The sequence below is a fragment of the Nicotiana tabacum genome, chromosome 11, assembly GCF_000715075.1.
Source record: "Nicotiana tabacum cultivar K326 chromosome 11, ASM71507v2, whole genome shotgun sequence".
Classification (NCBI taxonomy): domain Eukaryota; kingdom Viridiplantae; phylum Streptophyta; class Magnoliopsida; order Solanales; family Solanaceae; genus Nicotiana; species Nicotiana tabacum.
Genome location: NC_134090.1, coordinates 171694514 through 171720586, shown reverse-complemented (window position 1 = coordinate 171720586; position 26073 = coordinate 171694514). Strand labels below are relative to the sequence as shown.

At 34.6% G+C, this 26073-nt stretch overlaps 1 protein-coding gene across 1 annotated transcript; it reads left to right on the top strand.

The window, feature by feature from the left end:
• Window positions 1-7143: 7143 nt before the first annotated feature.
• Window positions 7144-14671, top strand: LOC107824619 (proline transporter 2). The gene is made up of 7 exons (XM_016651424.2): window positions 7144-7411; window positions 10915-11139; window positions 11356-11450; window positions 12450-12639; window positions 12715-12839; window positions 13212-13427; window positions 14145-14671. The coding sequence occupies exons 1-7, from the start codon at window positions 7282-7284 to the stop codon at window positions 14520-14522; spliced, it is 1359 nt and encodes a 452-aa protein (XP_016506910.1). The 5' UTR covers window positions 7144-7281; the 3' UTR covers window positions 14523-14671.
• Window positions 14672-26073: the final 11402 nt, after the last annotated feature.

Below are 26073 nucleotides of genomic sequence, written 5' to 3'. Positions count from 1 at the left end.
GGCGAATGGTTGGTCAACCTTTCTCCAAATAAAATTAATTAATTAATTAATTTCTGCTTTTTGTGGTCCATTTTTTTTCTTTTGCAAGTATCTAATTTTCTACTCCTTGATTTACTTAGCATGAAATTCAGAATACGAGAGTCAAACCACCTAATTTTTAATATGAGGTCGTACATATGATTTTTAAGTTTTTGGAAATAAAAATTGTTTCATATTTAAAAATTGTATAAAAAGTATGATAAATCGTAATTTGTTAATAAATAAAAAAAATTAAAAAGTATTTTAAAAATCATGGTCAGAATAATAGTTGTTTTGACTCTACAATTAGTAACTTTGTCACATAAAATGCAATTAGATATTCTTACCTCATTCCGGTTTCTTAGTTGATAATTGTTTTGGGTCATCACTTATTTTAAAAATAAATTCTGCGTTTTGAGGCCTTAAAAATCTCTTTATGTCTCACCTCGATTTGTGTGCGCAGTCCGGGCGCATAGCCGGAAAGCCAATATGTGAAAATATGTGAAAAATAATGAATTTTGACTTTAAAATGAATTAAGTTGACTTCGGTCAACATTTTGGGTAAACGGACCCGGACCCATAATTTGACTGTTCCGGAGAGTTCGTAGGAAAATATGGGACTTGGTGAATGCACGGAATCAAATCCCGAGTTCCCAAGCCCGAGAAATGAATTTTTAAAGAAAATTATTTTCTGGAATTATTTATGAGTTTTGGAAATAAAATGTATTTAAAATTTGATGGTATCGGGCTCGTATTATGATTTTGGTGCCCGGTACATGTCTTATATGTGGTTTAAGTCGAGTCTGTAAAATTTGGTAAGAAACGGACTTGAAATGATATGAATCAGACCTTATTTGAGGAAATTGGGAAATTTGATGTTCTTAAGAATTTCATGATTTTGATATTAAATTCATAGTTGTAGATGTTATTTGAGTGATTTGAATGCACGAGCAAGTCCGTATGATATTTTTAGGTTGGTGGACATGTTTAGTTTGGAGACCCGAGGGTTGGGGTGAGTTTTGGATAAGCCACGGAGTAGAATTGGACTTGGAAAAATTGCAGGTTTCAGTTGTTCTATTACAGGCCTGCAAGTTTCGCATTTGCAAAGCTTGGCTCGCAAATGCGAGGGCTGGGTCGCAAATGCGAACTAGCTTAGGCCAGCCTTGCCTCACAAATGCGATGCCCCCCCCCCCCCCAGTTACTGCCTTAGTCACAAATGCGACTCATGTATCGCAAATGCAATTTCGCATTTGCGAGAGGTCTATCGCAAATGCGAAGAAGACCCGAAAATAGACTAGGTCACAAATGCGACATTTTGTTTGCAAATGCGAAGGTCTCAAAATGCGACATCAGAGACTTGTAAATTCATAACTTAGACGCATTTCAACCATTTTTCACACTCTTTCAAAACCAAAATTCCCTAGGGCGATTTTTTAAAGGCAACTTCTTCTCCAAATCAATTGTAAGTGATTTCTAACTAGTTTTCTTCAATATTTAACATCTTTTCACATGATCTCAACTCAAAATCAATAATTTTCATAAGGGAAATTGGGTATTTTGGGTAGAACCTAGGTTTTTCAAAAATTGGGGATGTGGACCTCGATTTGAGGTTCGATTTCAAAATAAATTATATATTTGAGTTCGTGGGGGAATGAGTAATCGGGTTTTGGTTCGAACCTTAGGTTTTGACCATGTGGGCCCGGGGGCGATTTTTGACTTTTTGGGTAAAACTTTGGAAAAACTTATTTTCATGCATTAGAATTGATTCATTTAGCGTTTATTGATGTAATTAAGTAACTTGTGGCTAGATACGAGCGAATTAGTGGTGGAATCAAGAGGTAAAACGATAGTAGAGACTTGAATTGTGTTCGTGGCATCGAGGTAAGTGCTTGGTCTAACCTTAGCTTGAGGTATTAGGAGTCGTGTCTTATTTGCTACGTGTTAATTGTGGAGTACGACGTATAGGCATGGTGACGAGTATCTATTGCGCTTCATATGAGGATTATCATTATTGTTCCCTTGCGGTGTTATTATCATTATTGTTTCCTTGTCGGGATGTTATTATCATTATTGTTCCCTTGCCGGGATGTTATTGTCATATTATTGTTCCATTGCCGGGATGTTTGTTTCAATATTATTATTCCCTTGCTGGGACCCTTTTTTTATTGGTGCTGACAAAAGAAATGGGAGTGGGTTGCACGCCTTCAACGGTAATATGTGAAATGGGAGCGGGTTGTACGCCTGCAACGGTAATATGTGAAATGGGAGCGGGTTGCACGCCTGCAACAGTAATATATGAAATGGGATCGGGTTGCACGCCTGCAACGGTATTACGTGTATGCCTGTTTCTTTTATTTCCTTATTTTTGCTGGTAATTGATTTATGACATTCTTTATGTTTCTCTACTGTCGTTCTGTTGTTACATGTTACTCCCCGCAGCATGTTTCCCCCGCCCAATTTTAATTGTAATTATCTGCTTCTACTTCCGCTATATATGATTTAAATGCACATGTTTATTTGGTAGTCTGGTACTAGCCTCGTCACTACTTCGCCGAGGTTAGGCTAGACACTTACCATCACATGGGGTCAGTTGTGCTGATACTACACTCTGCACTATGTGCAGATACTGATACCGGAGCGCTTGGACCGCAGTGAGGGTGTTGTTTTCAGTTCACACAAGCGACCCGAGGTAATCCTGCAGACGTCTGCGGGCCTTGGCGTCACCTCCTATTTTTCCTTTATCATGTTTCCTTTATTTATTTCAGAAACAATGTATCTTTTATCTTTCAGATTTTGTATGTAGTATTCTCAGACCGTTTATGAAACTGTGACACCAGTTCTGGGTAGTCGATGTTCAAGCAGTTGTATTAGATACATATTCAGATAATTTATTGCTTTTCTTTCGCTTATTGTAAATTTCGCTGTCTACACGTTATTGCTTTATAATTGTTAAAGAATATAAAATGGGTAAAATGATAATCTTGTCAAACAGTCGGCTTGCTTAGCTCACATTAGTATGCGCCATCACGATTCTCGAGAGCGGAAAATCCGGGTCGTGACAATAATACTTTTCAAACCTGCCAAACAACATCTTTTGATTCTTCTTTGACTCGCTATTGAATCTTAAACATATTTAACTTATTGACTTTCCTAAAGAATTATTAGACTATTGATATAATTTAATATGTTAAAAGAGATTGTGTATTTTATTTTTTAAATAATTAATTCTACTTGTATGGATGAATGGTAGTTTGGTGAATAAAGCATTCTTGATCTTACGTTCAAGTAAACTCCGAAAAGGGTCGCACTTCAAAGGGTGTGATGTAAACAGCCTATTTTAATGCAAATAGTAATAGTTACTTCTACGGCTTGAACCTGTTACCTTAAATCACGCAGAAACAACTTTACGTTACTCCAATTTTATTCGGTATGAAAGTAATGAATCCGGTGTATAGAAGTTATGTATTATCTTTTTATTGAATATCAAATATTTCGACTTTTGAGTGATCCGTTGGTCCTTCACATGGCAATGGGTCCAATATTATTGGACCTATAAATGACGCGGCGTAGCTGCTCTTAAAAAATATCAAAAAAACTAGCATTTAGGGATTACATTATTCATAATAACAGCTGGGGTTTCTACATCGACTAATTGTGGATAATGAAAAGGCCATTTGAAACCTGATTCTCATGGTTTTTTCACGACTAAATTAAATTTGTTTGGCATGCTGTCGTGTCTGGTACGAGAGATAAGTAATAATTAATTCTTTCACGTTTGATCGGGATAAAATGATAGTATAATTAATCCCGAGATTAGTTATTCAGGGGTTATAATATTATTTTCATCCCAATATAAAAGGATGGGATTAGGGGTGTACATGGATCGGGTTGGTTCGGTTTTTATCAAAACCAAACCAAACCAATTATATCGGTTTGGATTGGTTCGGTTTTGTCGGGTTTTTCGGGTTTTCGGGTTTTTTGTTACATGAATATTATTTCAATCTTAGTTTATTAAAATTATAAATAAAACTTTGATAAGTGAATATATGTTTAGTAAATATGGAAAAAATTGACAAACATATGATCTATTAAAATATTCTAATGGGAGAATTTTTTTAGTGACACATGATAGTTATTTTCTTAGTCGTCTAAAAATAATTTTTCGTTAATTTACGCTTTCAAGGTTAATACATGAGAGGATCCCAAATATTTCTATATTTTCTAAAGAAAAATCACTATAAAGTCTTAAAAATATAAATAAAATTTATATATTTATATGTCGGTTTGGTTCGGGTTTTTTTACTCAATACCAAACCAAGTCAAACCAAACCTAGTCGGGTTTAATCGGTTTGGTTTGGTTTTTCGGTTTGGCGGTTTTCCGGTTTGGTTTGAACACCCCTAGTTACACCTATTAAACTCGGAATAACTAATTCTGAAATAATTATTTTTTAATAATTTATTTTCCAACCAAACGAGGAGCCCGTTAAAGGGCATAGAGCGACCACATTATGTAAAAATTGTTGAGTTCGTTCGAACTTGTATCTGATATTATACTTCGCCCCTAAAGTAGAAAGTAATGAGCAAAATATAATATTTTATGCATGTGAAAGACGAACGTCGACAGTCAACAGTTAAAATAAATCATTGCTGGGTAATAATTAATTGAAAACAATTCATAGAAAAATTTATGAAGTCAGAGCAATGATTAAATCCCATCCCCTGTCAATATATATTCAATATGCTAGCTATAGTTATTGGCCTGCACCATTTAATATTCATGTTGTCAATTTTTCATATCCCACCGCCATATATGACTACCATGTTAAAATTAAAATCTCATTTATACTCTGATTGCTGCTATATATTCACTCCGGTTCATAATAAGTGATCAATTTACTTTTGGTACGTCCATTAAGAAAATATTAAATTCTATACAAAAATACCTAGTATAACTAAACTATTCTTAATTAATTATTTAATTTGAGAAGTAAGAAAACTTTTTAGGAATATGTACATAAGGATAATTTTGTAAAAACAAATTGAATTCTTTCTTGATTATATAAATGGATATTTATTTTGGACCAAAATAAAAAAGTAAATTGATCACTTATTGTGGACCGAAGGGAGTATTAAATATATGTTGAATAATATGTTTCACTTACTAAGGCTTTCTATTATTTGTTGTTTCAAATTGTTTATAATTATTATTGGTTTGAAAGATTGGGTTTTAGTTCTTGGCATTATATACTGCTATTCTATAAAATATATCTTCTTATAATTATTAATATAATACACCATTGTTGTCTTATTTACCATTTTCCATGTGACAAATAGATTATTTGGATTTTATTACAGGAATCGTAGGGCTTGACTATGATTTGTTAAGTTGAATCTGGACGTAATAGCCTGTTTGGTCAAGCTTCTTTTTAGCCAAAAGTGCTTCTTTTTTTTGTCAAAAGTATTTTTGGCCAAAAATTGAGGTGTTTGACCAAACTTTTGGAAGGAAAAAAAAGTGTTTTTGAGGAGAAGCAGAAGCAGTTTTGGAGAAGCAGAAAAAAGTAGTTTCTCTCCAAAAGCACTTTTTTTAGAAGCACTTTTGAGAAAAATACATTTAGAAGCAGTTTTTTAAAGCTTGGCCAAACACTAATTGCTGCTTAGAAGTCTTTTCAAACTAATTAGCCAAACACAAACTGTTTCTCACCAAAAGTACTTTTGAGAAAAGTACGTTTGAAAAAAAGCACTTCTCAAAATAAGCTGATTTTTGCAGCTTGGCCAAACGGGCTATTAGGCTAGGATTTGTGGGAAGAGATGATAGGAAGAAAGAGAATATATGAAGAAAAATAAGAAAGGAATATCTCCAACATCCCTAATTTTTAATCATTTGTTGGATGTTGTATATGTATTGTTATATCCTTTTTTTGTTGTTGTATGAATCTCATGCAAAACACTTCAAAGAAGTTTAGTGTTTTCTTTTAAAGTAAATGGTGGTGAAAGCTTTTCAAGTCTTCTCATTTTCACCCTTATAAATCATGTCATTAGGGTTGACGAAAAGGGAATAGTAAATTTTAGAAAGAAAAAAAACTATTCAAGGAGGGTTAAGGGGGAGATGGATGGAATCTCAGAAAATCATATACTCCAAAAAATTGCATGAATAATCAAACGGTCGAGATTCTCTCCTTGCACTTGGGCTCTCTGCTTTATCTTCCCAACACATCTCCCCACTCTCACTCCTCCTCTTCTTCCTCTCTCTCTCTCTTTCTTTAACCTCCATACATAACCAAACTCTGGTACATGGAATAAGAAAATACTATTGGAAAGTTGTATTTTTCGGGCACTATGAATTTTTTGTGAGTTAGTGGCAATTTTATGATTTTTATGTGAGAAAACATAATTATATGACTTTGGTGAAACAAAGTCATAGTTACATGGCCATTTGTGAAATTTATTCTATGAAATTCTTTCAATTTAAATTAGTCGGGTCAGTAAATTCTGAGTACTACTAGTGGTTATACTGAAGTGGATTGGTAATGTAGCTAGAGGCAGATCCAGAATTTAAGTTCTATGAGTTCAACTTTTAATATTTTTAGTTTATGTATATGATTTATGATAAGTACATTTTTTCACATATATTTGTGATGGGTTCAAATGAACATGTTGCTGATACATTGCATCTTCCACTGAATATAATATTTTTTATATAATTTTCAAATATATATTTTTTATTTAAAAAAAAAAACTTAAAACTTTAATATCCGAATACACAATCAAAATTAAAATATCTAATTATCGAAATCTAAAAACATTGCAAGATGGACAATGGTGGAGCCACATTGAAGCAAGGGGCGTCAAGCGATACCTTTTCGCCGGAAAATTATACTATTTTGCTAGATAATATTTTGTTATTTTATGTATATTTACTATACGTTGACTCCTCTTCACTTTTCGATATATCTAATTATTTATATTATGAAACACCTTGATGAAAATTCTGAATCCGCAATCGAAGATGAAAGGGAGTAATATATTTATAGTATAGGAACTAGAATTTGTCGACTCTCCCATCCAACCACCAATAATTATAGATCAATTCATACTATAAATGCTTCATTTCATTGTGTTTTACGTGCAAAAGGTATCACTCAGCCATTCTGCTTTGTCCTCCTCACATTCATATCCAAATTAGAACTTGAATATTTGAACTGTATTTTTGAGTTTTTTCATTGAAAAGTTAGCTGTTCAAAGAAAGTAAAATCAGTGTGAAAAATGGGAGAAGATAAATACAGGGACGAGGTAGCAATTATTTCTCCTCCTTCAATTTCACAGAGGTATAATGATGATCATGTTGTAGCTTTAGAAGTTGAAGTACCTGAAACTCTTCATCAAGTTGGAACAGGTTCTCTCTTTGATCTTTCTCTTTGTTTCATTTTAGCTTTTGTTTTTCCTTTTATTTGGTTCTTTCCGCTTTGGAACGACAGTACAGTTGTCTCCCTGGGACATATAGGTCACAATCTCGAACCATGGAGTATGATCCTTTTTCGAACCCTGCGTGCTGGGGCGGAGCTAGCCTTATAGGTGCGGGTTCGGCCGAACCCAGTTATTTTTGCTTAAACACTGTATTTATATTAAGAAATTTATTAAATATGTACAAATATTTAATTGTGAACCCGGTAACTAAGATGATCTATGGGTTCCGAGACAAATTCAGAACCCATAAATTTTAAATTCTGGCTCTGCCTCTATCTGCGTGAATTTGTGACCTATAGGTCACGAGTTCGAACTAAGGAATCCAGCGTAAACGCAGGATGCTTTGTGCATCGGGTACCTTTTTCCGCTATGTTAATAGCGAAGAGTATACCATAACAAGAAAATATTCGACATAAACAAGAAATGATAATTGCAAAGTTGAAGTATAGTGATGAAGTTTTGAGTTAAGATTTACTACCTCCGTTTCAATTTATGTAAACCTGTTTGAGTGGGCACGGAGTTTAAGAAAAAATGAAGAGTTTTGGAATTTGTGGTCCTAAACAAGTCAAAAAAGGGCTCAGAGTATTTGTGTGGTTATAAAAGCTTCTCATTAATGGTAGAATTGTAAGTTTAAGCTAAATTGTTTCCAAATTTAGAAAGGGATCATTCTTTTTGGAACGGACCAAAAAGAAAATATATTCACATAAACTGGAACAAAGAAAGTAAGAAACTGAAGTTTTACTAATTTTCAACTTCATCTCATGGATCTTTAACTTTCACTTGGAAGTTTATGTTCATAAATAGTTACTAGCAGGTAAAAATTTATTTGCATTTGATGTTTACATCAAAATAATAAATTCAAAACACTTGTTATTTATATATTATTTAGTTTGATGTAAATATTTTATAAGAGTAAGTATCCGGCCTAGAATCCACCTTGTTGCACCAAAAAGATAATGAAAATTTAATGTTAATGTGACGTGGATGTTTTTCTTTATTTTTCACTTATTTGTTTCTATCTTTAGAACACCGAGTCAACATAATATGGATGTTTTGATTTATTTTTCTCTATTTAGTTTCCATCTTTAGAACACTGAGTCAACATAATAATTGTGAAAAAATTCTATTTTGTCACCTTTTAAGATCATGTACATATTACTATATTCATACTTTCTATATCAAACCGGGAAGCGTGGGATTTTGTCAATTACTTTATTTGTTTCAATTTAAATGGCATATTTTTCTTATTAGTATGTTCTAAAAAAAATGACATATTTTTATATTTAAAAATAATTCAATTTTAAATTTTTTATTTTACCTACTTTTTCCTTAATTAAAAGTTTTTATAGCCACACAAATATTATGGTCCCACAAAACTTTTACACCTTAAACTTTTAAGACCAAATATTTAAAAAAAAAAGTTCCCTTAAATTTTGTGTCAAGTCAAATTATATTAATTAAATTGAAACGAAGAGAGTATTTGGACGAAGTAATAATCAACTGTTTGATCCTATGGTCTATCTTTTCCGCTATGTATAGTTAGTTGCCTTTCTAGAGATATTATAATACTCTCTCCGTTTCATATTATATAAGGTACTCTTATTTTTAGTCTGTTTCAAAATAAATGATACATTTCTAAATTTTGAAATAATTGAATTTTAAACTCTTTTATTTTATTCATTTATTTTTAATGAGATTCTTTTATTATCACGCAAATATCATGGCCCCACAAACATTTTACCCCTTAAGCTTTTAAGACCACAAATTTTAAAAATCTTCTTCTTTTTTCTTAAATTTTATACCATTTTTCTTAAATTTTATACCGAATCAAACTATTTCATCTCATATGAAACGGACGGAGTATATCATTTTCAAAATCTTAAAGTCTGTCACTTGAAAGACTTTTAGGTAACTGACAGTGTGGAATAATACGAAAAGATCTGAAAGAGCAGTCATATTGAAATTGAACTGCTGACCAAAATTGTACTCATCACATAAAACATGCACATCAAGTTAAAATTGTATTACTCCCTCCGTTTCAGTTTAGGCGAACCTATTTGATTAAGTACGGAGTTTAAAAAGAAATAAAGACTTTTAAAATTTATAGTCCTAAACACTTCAAAAAGGGACCAGAGTAATTGTGTGGTTATAAAAGTTTCTCATTAAGGGTAGAATTGTAAATTTAAGATAAATTGTTACCAAATTTAGAAATGGATCATTCTTTTTGGAGCGGACCAAAAAGGAAATAGGTTCACATAATTTCGAACAGAGGAAGTATAACAATAACAAACTCAGTTCCCACGAGTGGGTTATAGGGAGAATAGTGTATATGCATATCTTACCCCTATTATGAGTCGTTTTACTAAATTAAATTCTTTTTAAAATAATTGACATTTTAAACGAAGTCATTTATTGCAAATGTTATTAAGTAAAATATTTAAGAAATAGACGAAAGATAATTTAGACTAATATTCTTATAATTAAGAGTTTAAATATCTTTCAAAAGTGTACCTAGTCCGACCTCTCCAATTTGTTCATCTGTCTCATATTATGTGTCGTGTTTCTTTTTTACACGCGCTCTTAAGAAATGTAATAATTAGAAAAGGGATTGGACTATTCTATCATTATTTATGTCTTAAGATATAATTTCTATTTATTGAATATTTATTCTATTTATGTGTTATCTCCACCTTTAAGAATAATTATTATGAAAGGTAAAAAAGGAAAAAAATAATTAATTTTATCGTGAATTTCTAAAATGACAAATAATTTAAAATAACTATTTTTAGTGACTACGACTGTTAATATGAGACGGAGGGGTATCTTTTTTAAAAAATATTGGCACGAAAACTTATGTCTTAAGTATTAAAAGCTTCATAGGAAGATAATTAGATACCAAATTTGCTGTGGAAAAACGAACAATATGAGAAAAGCTTCTCTACTGCACATTTTATTGGCTCTACTCTCCCTTTTCTTTTTCTTTTTCTTATTCTTTTTGGTGTCTGACTTGTGATCACTATCATATAGAACAAGAAAAAGAATCAACTTTATTAAATAAATAAATGACATGTGTGTCACTTTAGAAATTTTATCGTATAATCATGACTATTTTAGCTTAAAATTATATCACTTATTGAGTAATTATAGTTAAAACTCTTGAGAAACATTAATTGATAATTTAATAAAATAGTAACTAACCTAAGCATAACATTGAAAAATCTTTTAATTGTCGGTGTATATTATTTAAATCCAAAAAAAATAACTATAGATAATCGCCCATAATAACTGATCTTGTAAAAATTAGTTACACTTAAATCTAGGAGTTGAAGAAGAAAAAAGAGTAATGTTCAATCTCATATGTATATTGATTTTTTTTTATTTTTACTTAATTGAAATAATTTGTGTGGTGTCTTCTGTTTTTGCAAAATGTAGATTCATGGTTTCAGGTGGGAGTTGTTCTAAGCACTGGTATCAACAGTGCCTATGCTCTAGGATATGCAGGCACAATCATGGTTCCTTTGGGTTGGACTGGTGGTGTCATTGGTCTTGTTTTATCAACAATAATATCATTATATGCAAGTACTCTTATTGCCAAGATTCATGAATATGGTGGAAAAAGACATATCAGATATAGAGATCTTGCCGGATTTTTGTATGGTAAGAACAAGTAAACAAGAGAAAGTTGTATCATTGTGACCTATAGTTTAGGGGTTCGAGCCTTGGAAGCAACCATTCAGACCAGAGTGGTAGGCTGTCTACATCACACCCCTTGGGGTGCGACTCTTCCGCGGACCTTGCGTTCTTTTCTCTTAAGCTTTACAAGATTTTAATTCCTTTACTTATAGTTAAATGGAGACTTGGCTAATATTGCAGGTCGGACAGCTTATGTAATTGTTTGGGCATCGCAGTATGCAAATCTTTTCTTGATAAATATTGGATTCATCATTTTAGGTGGACAGGCCTTAAAGGTAAGATAAACCCCCTACCCTCTTCTCTAGATATAATTAAGTAAGCAGCAATGTACTCTTCCTAATAATATAAGCTTTTAGATAAAGTAATCACATATTCAAAATAGAATTAGAACAGACAGAGGTCCTTGATTCAAAATTCACTATTATACATTATCAAATAGAACTTTCACGTGGTTGGACATAAAAAAGAGTCAAGCCACACGTGAGAGGGTGTGTTTAGACGTAATTAAGTAAATGCAAATATGTTTTTTTCTAACAGATTATTTTTCAAATGAGATTGTCACACAGTTTAACATTTTCTGTTATCTTTTATGAGTATCTATGACCAGTGGCGGATGTAGAGTATAGTTACTGGGTTTTCGGGAACCAGTAACTTTTGCATAGACCCTGTATTTTTATTAAAAAATTAATTAAATATCAATAAATATATAAGCGTGAACCCAGTTGTTATTGCATATTAATTTGATATTACAATAGGAACCCATAAACTTCCAATCCTGGATCCCCCCTGCCTATGACTTGCTATGCAATGTCTCATCCCAAATCTCCCTTCTATTTCAAAAGATGGTTAAGTTGTATATAGAAAGATGAGAATGTGATTAAGGTGTGGAAAAGAGGCTGTTTAATTTAGTTTGAAAGCTAAAAAGGGCAGTCTGGTGCTCTAAGCTCTCACTATGCACGGGATGCTGGGAAGGGTCGGGCCACAAAAGTCTATTATAAGCAGCCTTAGTTTGAAAGCTACAATCAAATATAAAGAGAAATTATGTTTAGAAGTTAATCTCTGTAAAGCCCTCATGGTTTTTGCCTAGTGGTAAGAGTGCATCGCACGAGGTGTGGTTAGATGTGCGTCACGGATTGGGATCCTACAAAAGTATGGTATTTAAGAAGAGAAGGATAGACGGACATGTTATCCCATTTTGAACCGTGCGCCAGTAACTCTCTGGATTTCTGTAAGTCAGTAGATATGATTCTGAAACTACTTTTTATGATTGGCAGGCTTTCTACCATCTCTTTAGGGATGATGATCATATGAAGCTAGCATACTTCATCGCGATTGCTGGATTGACATGCGTCTTATTCGCCATTGTTGTTCCCACCTTGTCATCACTAAGGATTTGGCTGGTGATTTCATCAGTGTGCAGTCTAATTTATCTCACTATAACCTTCGCTTTAGCTCTTAAAGACGGTATGCATCTCTCCTTAACATATGTGAATTTCTTTATAAGTAATGCCTATTTGATAACTATCTGCGTATTTGCAGGTATTAATGCTCCTCCTAGAGACTATAGCATTCCAGGATCAAAGATAAACAGAGTTTTTACAACTGCTGGTGCAGCTGCAAATCTTGTTTTTGTATTCAACACCGGAATGATTCCAGAGATCCAGGTAACTAACCTCGAATTCGATGTATTCTTGTGAAGAATCGAACACTTCATTAATGAATTTGTGTCATTAATAAATCGAAGGGGAGCCTTGACGTAACTAGTAAAGTTGTCGTCATGTGACCAGGAGGTCACATTTGAGCTGTGGAAATAGCCTCTTGCAGAAATGCAGGGTAAGACTGCGTACAATAAACCCTTGTAGTCTGACTCTTCCTCAAAACCCACGTATAGCGGGAGGTTAGTGCACCAGGCTGCACCAGCACCGGTCTCCGTACCAAAAATATCTGCAATTGACTGAAGTATATCTAGACTATGACCTCTTTTTCTTGATTTTATTTGATTCTGACTAACTTTATAAAATCTTTTTCTTTAACAGGCTACAATAAGAGCACCTGTTGTTGACAACATGTTAAAAGCCTTATATTTTCAGTTCAGTTTAGGATCTGTGCCTGTTCATGTTGTTACTTATGTTGGATACTGGGCGTATGGATCCAATTCATCTTCCTATTTGCTCAACAATGTTAGCGGTCCGGTTTGGGTTAAGGCACTGGCTAACATCAGTGCATTCTTACAAGCCATCATCGCTTTACATGTAATTATCTTTCCACTTTCCTCTTATCGTATTGAATTTAACTTTTATACATTGTTGGGTTTTTAGTTCAAAAATAGTGTGAGTGAGAAATGAGGGTTTTTTTTTTTTTTTTTTTGAGTTTTCCTCCTTTACAAAGGAACATTGTCCCCATATTGGAGGATGAAAGCTCATGTTGTTGGGTGTATATATATAATTGCACTTCTTTTAGCTCTTAAAGAGTTGAGAAGAAGTCAAGCCCCGCGTCATCGTCGCTCGGCTCGGCTTCAAATTCGTCAGATTTTCTTTACGAAAATTCTGAATTATCCTTCTTTATAAAGAAAATAACAGTAAATGTGATTTGCAATCGATCTTTGAGTTTGTTGGTCATTGCAGTTTTACTGCTACACCAGTGAGGGTAATCTGTTCTATCCTGGAGGAAATAATCCTAAACCTCGGGTGATAGGAAGGGATTAACTTCCTTAAGGAAACACTGTGTTTCAGTGGGCTCGGATTAATTTTTTGCTTCTTCTACGTTTCTATTTCGTGTTTGCTTTTCTAGAATTTAATTTTTGGACACAGAATACTAACAAGTCTAACATACACTTAGTAGTATAAAAGAACTTTTACGCTCACATAAATGATAACTACAGTTAACCAACCATTTAAAGATTTCAACTCACTATATATAGTATTATTGCTCCATTCTCATGTTACATTGCCTTATTTTGCTTATTGTAGATATTTGCAAGCCCAACATATGAATTCTTGGATACAAAATATGAGATTAAAGGAAGTGCAGTTGCTGTTCGGAACCTGGCGTTTAGAACTCTAGTTAGAGGTAGTTATCTAGCGGTTACTACTTTCCTATCTGCTCTGTTACCTTTCTTGGGAGATTTCATGAGTCTCACTGGTGCTATCAGCTCGATCCCACTCACGTTTATTCTTCCGAATCACATGTATCTTGTTGCCATGAAAAAGCAACTGTCGTCGTTACAAAGGAGTTGGCATTTGGTTAATGTTGTCTTGTTTAGTGTCATATCTGCTGCTGCATTAGTAGCTGCATTCAGGCTTATAGCAGTGGACTCGAAAACTTACCACGCGTTTGCTGATTTGTAGATTTTTAAGTCATTATTTGGAGGAGAATGTCCCTCATGTTATTTTAATGGCATTCAAATTTATGTCAAGTTTCTCAATTCTTGGCCTCAGTGAGGTATTGTTTGTACCGTATATTGGATGAAGGATATTGTAAAACAGATTCAGATTTGGATGAATTGTGTAAAGCGTACTTAGTCCCTATCAATATCTTCATAATAGATTGCTTGTTCCTTCTTTTACAACAATATGTTGTCAATAATCAAGTTCTGTAATTAACTGAGTTGTTAGGTAACTTTCATCAATTCTGATTTTCCATTATAAGCCTCTTTGATGAAAATGTGCAAATTGACTTCATGTGTTACACCTAGGGTCTTTTTTATACAATCTCAAGACATGTTGTCGTGAAAACAACCTCTTATAGAAATGTAGGGTAACGCTGTATATAATAGACTCACGCATAGCGGAAGCTTACTGCACTAGGTTGTCGTCAAGACAGGTTGTCTCCCCATCTCACAGTTATTGCATCTTGGTTTGCAAAGTGTGTCAATTGTCAAACAACTTCCTTTTGCTTCTTGTAGTTATGGAAAAGACAATTCTAATGTAAACCAGCACAATAGATTAGTACATATGCTCTTTGCCAGAAAAAAATAAACTCATGATTAAGATATATCCTTTCTTTTACTATATCATAGCATCTTAATTAATTTAAAAAACCAATTCCATGCTGCAAGTATAAATGCTTAAGCTCAGACCATTTCCTTTGAAAATCCACAAAAAAGAAATATCTTTTGCCATACATGTTAGGAATGTAGTGATTTTCTCTATAAAATCCTAAAGAATAAGAAGTTAAGCATAAGTGAGAAATGGGAGAAGATGGTCACAGCAACAACGCCGTCGTTGTTTGCAGCACTCCCCCAAAAAGTTGTACTCAGCAAATCATTTGGCATTACAAGTTGGTATATGGAACTCATTTGCCCGATTAATTCAGATTCACATCGTATAAAATCTATTAAAGGGAAAGCGCTCTCTCCTAAGAACTTATCCATTTTTCATGCTCGAATTCGAGATTTCTGATTAAGAGTGGAGAGATCACTGTTGCGGAAGCCAAATGTTATAATGTGAATGAGTCACAACTACTATACCAAAAAATTTGACAGCCACCAAATAATAAATAAGACAATAAAGCAACAATAAAAGGAACACCATAGTTTACGAGGTTCAGCCAATTTTGCCTACTTCCTCGGACACAACCAATATTTTATTCCACTCCAAAAAATACAAGTGAAATAATACTAAAGAGAGAAGATACAAATGTCTTAAGAAGATAAGAAGGCAAATAAGAGGTGTATTTAAATTCTAAACATTAGGCCTCCTTTTATAAGGAAATATTCCCAAACCCAAATTGTCACCCACCGATGTGGGACTTTTGACAATCAACAAATCTCCACCTTGGCAAAATTCCACATCTTCAACTTTCTCTCAATAACAAATTTTGGTTGTATCTTCATCTTCAATCTTTAGTGTTCAACAATGTTGATCAAATCCAAACAATATTGAAATTTGACCGCAGTCACCACCTTTGTCAGCATATCAGCAGGATTCTCCGTAGTATGAATTTTCTTCACCGTGACTCCACCTTCTTCTATGATTTATCGTACGAAATGATACTGAACATCAATGTGCTTTGTCCTTGCATGATAAACTTGGTTCTTCGCTAATTGAATAGCACTTTGACTATCACAAAAAATTGTGATACTTTTTTTGTCCAATGCCAAGCTCTTTTAGCAACCCCTGAAGCCAAATTGCCTCCTTCACAACCTCTGTAATAGCCATGTACTCTGCCTCTGTTGTAGACAAAGCAACTGTTGACTGCAAAGTAGACTTTCAACTAACTGGTGCCTTTGCAAAAGTAAACACATAACCAGTAGTTGATCTTCGTTTGTCCAGATCACCCACAAAATCTGAGTCACAATATCCAAATACGGACTGATTGCCTTCCTGCTCAAAAACTAACCCAACATCTACAGTATTATGAATATACCGTAGAATCCACTTCACAGCTTGCCAATGCTCTTTTCCTGGATTATGCATATATCTGCTAATAACTCCAACAGATTGTGAAATGTCAGGTCTCGTACAGACCATTGCATACATCAAGCTACCAGCAGCATGTGCGTATGGTACCTTTGACATATACTCCCGTTCAGCTTCATCTTTTGGCGACATAGTAGTACTTAACTTAAAATGGGGAGCAAGTGGAGTACTAACTGGCTTAGTCTTTTCATCTATGCCAAAACGTTATAGTACTCTTTTCAAATATTCTTTCTGAGATAAACAGAGTTTCTTTGAACGTCTATATCTTATTATCTCCATGCCATGAATTTTCTTTGCCTCACCCAAATCCTTCATCTTGAACTCCTTCTTCAGTTGAATCTTCAACTTATCAATTTCTTCCGAATTCTTGGAAGCTATCAACATATCATCAACATACAGGAGAAGATATACAAAGGAACCATCTTCAAGCTTGCGCAAATACACACAATGATCGTATTTGCTTCTCTTGTACCCTTACCGCAACATAAACTTGTCAAATCGCTTGTACCATTGTCTAGAAGATTGTTTCAATCCGTACAATGATTTTTCAAGTTTGCATACCATTTTTTTTCCAGCAACTTTGAATCCTTCTGGCTGAGTCATGTAGATTTCTTCCTCCAAGTTTCCATGTAAAAACGCAGTTTTTACATCCATCTGAACTAGTTCCAAATCCAATTGTGCTACCAAAACCAACATAATTCTAATGAAGAAATGTTTTACAACTGGAGAAAACACTTCATTGTAATCAATTCCCTCCTTTTGAGCATATACTTTGGCCACCAATCTTGCTTTGTAGCGAACATCTTTTTGGTTAGAAAATCCTTCTTTCTTTGCAAATACCCATTTGCACCCAATTGCTTTCTTTCCCTTCGGAAGATTGGCCAATCTCCATGTATGATTCTGATGAAGGTACTGTATTTCATCATTTATGGCAATCCTCTACTTATCTTCTTCTAAACTTTGGACTGTGTCTTTATAAGTGGTAGGAACATCAACAGCTACAATTGAGGCGGCATAAGCAACCGTCTCTATAAGACGAACAGTTTTTGTTATTGTCCTTTTTGGCCTGCTAGTTGCAATTGATTCAAGTTGTTGTTGAGGTTCCTGAGTTGGAATCTCCCTCTGTACTGGCTCTTCTTCCAGAGGATAATCTTCATTTGTTTCCTCCTCTGCTTCTTGTGTAGGAAAAATAAATTTTCCCTCAAACTCCACCTGCTTAGAAGCACCCTCATTTTGTTTGGTATCTTCTGTTACCTTATTTACCATAGCAGATTCATCAAAGGTAACATCCCTGCTGAATATTACTTTCTTTGTCATAGGACACCATAAGCGATATTCTTTGACTCCAGAAGTAATCCCCATGAAAATAGCCTTATTTGCCCATGGATCCAATTTTGACTCTGTCACATGATAATATACAGTTGAGCCAAACACATGCAAACAGTCATAATCTACAGCAGGTTTTCCATACCATTTTTCAAATGGTGTCTTTCCATCAATAGAAGCAGATGGTAAGTGATTAATGAGGTGGCATGCATATGTTGTCCCAAGCTAGCATTGGACAACATACACTGTACCTTCTCCAGCAAGGTCCGGTTCATACGTTCTGCCACTCCATTTTGTTGTGGTGTATGCTTGACAGTAAAGTGTCGGACGATGACATCATTTTCACAGACCTTATTAAAATTGATCATTTTTGTATTCACCTCTATTGTCTGTGCGAATACATTTGATTATCTTGCCTGTTTGATTCTCCACCATCATTTTCCATTTGATAAAAATTCTCATCACTTCATCTTTGCTCTTCATTGTATACACCCACACTCTTCGGGAAAAAATCATCAACAAAGGTTATAAAATAGTGCTTCCCACCTAATGAAGGTGTTTTGGAAGGACCCCAAACATCAGAGTGTACATAATCCAAAATACCTTTAGTATTATGGATCACTGTACCAAATTTAACCCTTGTCTGTTTCTCTTTGACACAATGCTCGCAAAACTCCAAATTGCAAGCCTTTACTCCTTTTAACAATCCTTGATCTGATAATGTTTTCAAAGATTTACCTCTAGTATGTCCCAAGTGCATGTGCCATAGCCTGGTTACTTCTGCCTCTTTTTCGTCACTGGATGTTACTATCGTTGTCCCAATAACTATACTACCGCGATAACGGTACATGTTATTGTTCTTCCGATTGGCCTTCATTACTACTAGTGCACCGGAGCATACTCTCATCACTCCATTTTCTGCAATGATTTTGAACCCTTTTGATTCTAGGACTCCCACAGAGATGAGATTCTTCTTCAAATCCGGTACATATCGAACATCTATTAATGTTCTGATCATTCCATCATGGTTCCTTAATCGTATTGAACCAATATCATATGAGGTAAGAGGGTTAATATCCGCTGTGTGGATGACTCCATATTCTCCTTCTTGAAAATCCACGAACCAGTCCCTGTTGGGTCACATATGATAGCTACAAGCCAAGTCCATCAACCATATTTTTGATGATGTTGATGTCTCTGTTGTAACTAATGAGAAGTCTGAATCATCACAATCAGCTACATTTGAATCCATAATGGCCTTTCCATTGTTATGTTTGGCCTTATTCTTCAGCTTCAGACAGTCTTTCTTCCAGTGTCCCTTTTCTCGACAAAAGGCACATTCATTTTTGCTGGGTCTAGATCTTGACTTGGATCTTCCCTTCTTTGTCCTCATTTGATTTTAAGGACGACCCCTCACAACCAGTGCTTCTCCTTCTCCGCCCTTTTGTTTTTCTCCCTTTCTTTGTTCATAGCTGTACAAAGCCGAACAAACTTCTTTGAGAGAAATTTCGTCATTCCCATGAAGTAGAGTAGTTTCAAGGTGCTCGTACTCATCAGGAAGTGACCCCAATAACATCAAGGCCAAGTCACCATCATCAAAAGTTGCATCCATATTTTGCAAATCTGTGACCAACTTATTGAAACTGGTGATATGTTCGTTCATTGTGGTACCAGGAACATAGGCGAAACGAAATAGTCCCTTCTTCATGTACAATTTATTTTGACTATTTTTCTTCAAAAATTTATCCTTCAGTGTTTTCCATAATTTATTTGCAGAAGTTTCCTTTGTGTATGGATATTTCTGCTCTCTAGCAAGGTAGGATCTAATGGTACCGCAAGCAATACGGTTGATAATTTTCCAATCTTCTTCTCCAATAACATATGCTCTTTTTTCTTCAATGGCAATATCTAGCCCTTGTTGAAAAAGGACATATAGAACCTCGCCTTTCCACATCCCAAAATGTCCTGATCCGTCAAAAATTTCTACCGCAAATTTCGCATTTGACATAATTCTTGTCATAAGCGAAGATGCCAATGATGACGTATTGTTGACACTTGATGTAGATTCTTCTTGTTTATTGTCTCCCATCTTTGACACAAATATTATTTAATAGATGACGACAAAAATCAAGATTATTTTCTTTCTGGTGTGGAAGATCAGACTAAGTTGCAACCACAGAGCATACTCAGACAGAACCTTGACTCAGTTACCAAGATAAATCTTTTCTGATGTGGAAGATCAGACTATGTTGCAACCACAGAGCATACTTAGACAGTACCTTGACTCTGATACCAATTGTTGTGGAAGCCAAATGTATATAGTGTTACTGAGTCACAACTACTATACCAAACATTATGACAGCCACCAAATAATAAATAAGACAATAAAGCAACAATATAAGGAACACCAGAATTTACGAGGTTCGGCCAATTTTGCCTACTTCCTCGGACACAACCAATATTTTATTCCGCTCCAAAAATACAAGTGAAATAATACTAAAGAGAGAAGATACAAATGCCTTAAGAAGATAAGAAGACAAATGAGAGATGTATTTAAATTCTAAACATTAGGCCTCCTTTTATAGGAAAAAATTTCTAAACCCAAATTGTCACCCACCAATGTGTGACTTTTGACAATCAACAATCACATTCACCCCTCCATATCCCATGGTGATAACTTATCAATTGTTGTTAGTTGTAACTACTATTCTTTTTAGCACAGAAAGAAAAAGATGTATTTTTAAACACTTTCTTTTACAGCTTAAAATAAAATACATGTTAAATGTGGGGAAAATGAATTCTTATTCTCCAGGTGAAATGGTTAGTTGAGATGTTACTATCAGTTTATCTATAGACAATAGAGCCATGGGAAATAGTTGTGTTTTCTCTAATTTATGCTTTTTAATTGTGAATCATTACTAAAATGTTATACTCAAATATATAAGTATTATTTTTTTCTTAAAGTATTTCTCCACTGTATTGATCACTCTCTATCAATTTAAGTAATATAATTTGACTCAATACGAAATTTAAAAGAAAAAAAATAAAAGCTTTTGAAACTTATGATTTTAAATATACCATAATATTTCTGAGTCTATAAAACTTCTCATTAAAATTAAAATAAGAAGCCTAATCTACATTGTTCTTAAATATAGAAGCGTGTCATTTTTTTTAAACGAGCAAATAAGGAAAGTGTGTCACAGGAGCGAAAGAGTAGTTTTATTCTAGAAAAAAAATATATTTGTTTCCACCCCCAATAAATTGATATCAGATTGTCTTCTTTCTTAGTGGATCAACCGTGAAGGAATCTTTACTAACCTAAGCAAAAATAACTGAAAAGGAAAATATTAGAAGAAAGAAAATGTGTTTTGTCAAGTATAAATGCAAGTTTCATTGCTTTGTTCTTCTTGCTTTATATGACATTAGCTTAAAGAAAGATATGAGGATTCATATCGTTGACCCAAACTTGCTTAGGACTAAGGCGTAGTTGTTGTTACATAGAAATTTTCACTTCATTGATTCTTTCTGTAAGCTTCATTGGTTTTCTGATAGGATGATTCCAATAACTTTATTTCAGGCTATCTATATTCTCTTTAGGGATGACCATCAGATGAAACTGTCGTACTTCATTGCTTTAGCTAGATTCGCATGTGTCTTTTTTGTTGTTGCTATACCCCATTTGTCAGCTTTAAGGGTTTGGAAGAGAATTCAACGCTCTTTAGTCTAGTACACGTTTGTATAGCGATTGCATTGTCTCTTAAAGGCGGTATGCCTCTACTTCCTTAATCTCTTTGTAGAAGGAAAAGATGCGGGGTCCAGTAGTTAAGTTAAAATATTATAACTAGGTGAAGTTAGTTGAAAGAGTAGGTTAGTTAATTAGTTGTATAAATAGAAGTTACTTAACAGATGTACATCAGCTTTCTTAGAATTAGTTGAAAGCATTTTTGTCTAATACACATAACAAAGCTTCTCTTCTTCTCACCGACTTTCTTTCTCTTCTGCCATGGCTGACTTGTTCAACATGGTATCAGAGCTTTAAGGCTAGATCAATTAACTCAGTTGCTTCAGGAGAGGAATATCACTAGTTAATCGCTCTCTTCACTCTGTTTTGTTGTCATTTTTTAGCAAATTTCCTGAAATTAGGGCTTATTCTATTAGCATCAATTTCTGGTGTAATTGAGTGAGTCGTGACCTAGATTACCTCAATTAGTGTGGTGTGATACAATCAATACTGTTTACAATGGTGAATGACGACGGGACCTCTACTTCATCAGCTCCTCCTATGGCGACTGCAACTCAGACTCAAACGATGAATGTTCCAAATCTAGTACATCATAATCATCCTCTGTACATTCATCCTTCAGATGCACAAGGTTCTGTTCTAATCTCAATTCAACTTCAAGGTTCTGAAAATTACTCAATTTGGAGTAGGTCAATGACGATTGTGTTGCATGGTAAAAATAAACTAGGTTTTGTTTTAGGAACATGTAGATGAGAAATGTATGATCCTAGCTTGCTTGAACTCTGGGACAGATGTAATGCCATTGTTCTAGCTTGGATAATGAACTCATTATCTCAAAGTCTAATTAGTACTATGATTTATGTGTTTGATGCACATAAGGTGTGGGAAGACCTTAAAGAGAGGTTTGATAAAGTAAATGCCTCTAGAGCATGTTATTTGCACAAGAAAATTGTTGCATTAACACAGGGCATATCACTTGTGTCTGTGTACTTCTCTAAGCTTAGTGTACTATGGGATGAGTATGAAACACTGGCTCATCCTCCTTCATGTGAATGTCTAGAGTCTATCAAACATGCAGAGCATTATTAGTTGCAGAAGTTATACAAGATTTTAACAAGTCTGAATGAATCCTATGAGAATGCAAAGGAACAAATTCTTATGACAAGGCCATTACCAAACATAAACCAAGCATATGCTATGATAGTGAATGTAAAAGGTCAAAGGAGAAATGGCAGTTGCGGGATCAATGCTAGTACTGGTGTTGATGGTAATGATGCTACTGCACTTCTAAGCAGCAGAGGAAGCAACAATGGTAACAACTTTGGTGGTGGTAACACCAGCTACAAAACTAGGACCAATTACAATTATAGAAGATCTGCACTTCAGTGTGACTACTGCAAGCTCAAAAGTCATACAAGGGACAAATACTACAAGCTGCATGGATATCTAGTTGATTTCAAATACAGGAAGAAGGGAGACACTCCAAATACTATGCTAACAATGTGTGTGGTGCAAGAAATCAGGGTTTTGTAGCTCAAGGATCATCCCAGCAAACAACACCTATCTCTAATACAGCACCACCAGCTCTAGTTCAGTTCCTTACTTCAGAGTAGTATAATCAAATTCTACAAATGTTGAACAAAGGAAAAGAGGGAGAACCTATTGCTAACACAGCCCAGATAGGAACTACAAGTATTCCTACTGCCCTAATATCTAGTCTAGGAGATCATAACTGGATAGTAGACACAGGGGCTACAAATCATATGGTACATCAGTTAGGTTTGCTTCACAAATTCAAAGAACTATCACAAATGAGTAAGAATAAAGTACACCTACCTACTAGATAGCAAGTTACTATTACTAAGACAGGATAATCTCATATATTTCAAGACAAGACAATTGGAAAAGTATTATATGTATACCTGAATTCAAATACAACCTATTATCAGTATCAAAGATCACCAAGGAGTTACAATGTTGTGCTGCATTCTCTTCGAATTTCTATGTATTTTAGGAACTCTCAAGTGGGAAGGTGATCGGAATTGGTAGAGAAGAAGATCGTCTGTACATTCTGAGGAACAGAGGAAACTCAAATTCACAGCAAGTCATTGAGAATAAGAATGTCATCAATAAGTCATCTGTAAATACCATTTCTAGTTCAATAAGTGAAGATAGTTCCAACAATAAGACTAAGACTATTGATCTGTCTCTTTGGCATAGAAGACTATGACATGCTCCTTTAATAGTGTTGAAAAATATAAAAATCTTGAGTAACTCTCAGCTGAATAATCACACATGTTCTATATGTCCTATTGCTAAAAATGCAAGACTACTCTTTCTTCTAAGTACTACTTGCTTTGCTAAGTCTTTTGATCTTGTGCATGCTGATGTATGGGGTCCTTATAAGGTTCCCACTCATGATGATAAGAGATATTTTCTGACTCTAGTAGATAATTTCTCTAGATATACATGGATTTTCTCTAGATATATATTTTCTATTGTGGTACTAAGGAACTTCTTAATATATATCAGAACTCAGTTTGCCAGTGGAGTGAAATGTCTTAGAACAGATAATGGTTCAGAATTTTTCAATGATCAGGTGAACAATTTACTTAAGGATTATGGTATTGTACACCAAAGCTCTTGTGTGTATACACCACAACAAAATGGTATTGCAGAAAGGAGACATCCTAGACATGGAAAGATCTTTAAGGTTTCAGGCATTTGCACCCTTGATATTTTGGGAGAGAGTGTGTATCCACATCTGTATACTTACTCAATAGATTACCCACTGTGTTATTGAAAGGTCAGTCACCTTTCCAGAAACTGTTCCACAGAGCTCCTTCACTACAGTATCTCAGGGTATTTGGTAGCCTGTGCTATGCTACCTCTGTAACAAGGGGTGATAAGTTTAGTCCAAGAGCAATTACAGTAGTTCATCTTGGTTATTCGATAACTCAATTCTCTATGACCTAACCTCCAAGGAATTCTTTGTAAGCATAGACACTGTCTTTCAAGAAGATATTTTTCCTTTCAAGAACATGAGCACTGGTCTTTCTCCTATGCTCCATGTGCTGCAACTAGTTGAACCTGACCCTTCTGCTGTGTCTGCTCCATTGCATTCATCTCTAACCTCTACTTCTGATCCTTATGCTTCTCAACTTTCCCCATCATCTACTATCAGGGATCCTTCTCCTCATCCAGTACAACTTAGAAGATCCTCATGTACTGGTAAATGCCGAGCCTAACCTCGATGAAGTAGTGACGAGGCTAAGGCGGGGCTTATACAATATAACCTGCAACAGTATATGATAAAACAAAAAGAAATACAAAACGAATTGAAACAGTAACTTGTAGCAAGGTAAATATGGATCCCAGATATTCTTCCAATACTCAACTATAACCAATCCTTAAGAGAGTTACAATGCTACGGAATAAAATCACAGTAGAGGAAGAATACATAAACAACAAAATGATGCGGCGTGCATCCCGATCCTACCATATAACAAGTAACAATACAAACATTCACCCTTATTACTTCTTGTTGCAACGTGAAACCCGATCCCACGTGTCCACCCTTATTACTCCTCAATATATCACCCTTATTCCTCCCGTTGCGGCATGCAACACAATCCCACATGTCCACCTTTATTACTCCTTGTTGCGGCGTGCAACCCGATCCCACCAGACAATTACATTTCACCCTTATTCCTCCTTAATATTGCGTGCAACCCGATCCCACTATATCAGTACCAATCACAAAATAAGAATAAATATCTCACAGTTTAGCTCAAAACCCTCCAAAACGTTTATACCTCAAGCCAAAACAATGAAAAATCTATACCATTACGATACTTCATCAGTTAAATACTACACAGCGAGACCAACCAAAGTGTACCATGAAACACTAATAAACCAACTTAAACCAACAATGTAATATAATGAAATTAAGGAACAATTTATACCTCCAATAGAGAAAACAACATTTAATAAGAACTAATTAGACATGAAAACATCAATAAGCATGTAGCAGTTAAGACAGAAAAATAATATGGTAAGAACAGGGAAGGGAAGAGGCTAGACAGATAATTTGGCGGCGTATAGGTACTCATCACCATACATATACACCACACACATAGAATTTCACATAGCAATTAAGTCGGGGATCCCTAATCCCTCGAGTCAAGGTTAGACCAAACACTTACTTTAATCTAACGAGCAATTCAAAGCTCAATTATCGCTTTACCTCTCGATTCCACCTCAAATCCACTCGTATATAGTCATAATTAACTTAATAACATCAAATATTGCTAAAGAAATCAATCCAAATACATAATTGTAAGTTTCCCAATATTTTTTCCAAAAAATAAAAAATCGACCACGGGCCCGCTTGGTCAAAATCCAAAATTT

Coding starts and splice junctions, on each gene's coding strand:
- LOC107824619 (XM_016651424.2), top strand. CDS start 7,282: ATGGGAGAAGATAAATACAGGGACGAGGTAGCAATTATTTCTCCTCCT. Junction 11,140..11,355: donor TCTTGCCGGATTTTTGTATG/GTAAGAACAAGT, acceptor CTAATATTGCAG/GTCGGACAGCTTATGTAATT. Junction 13,428..14,144: donor AAGCCATCATCGCTTTACAT/GTAATTATCTTT, acceptor TGCTTATTGTAG/ATATTTGCAAGCCCAACATA.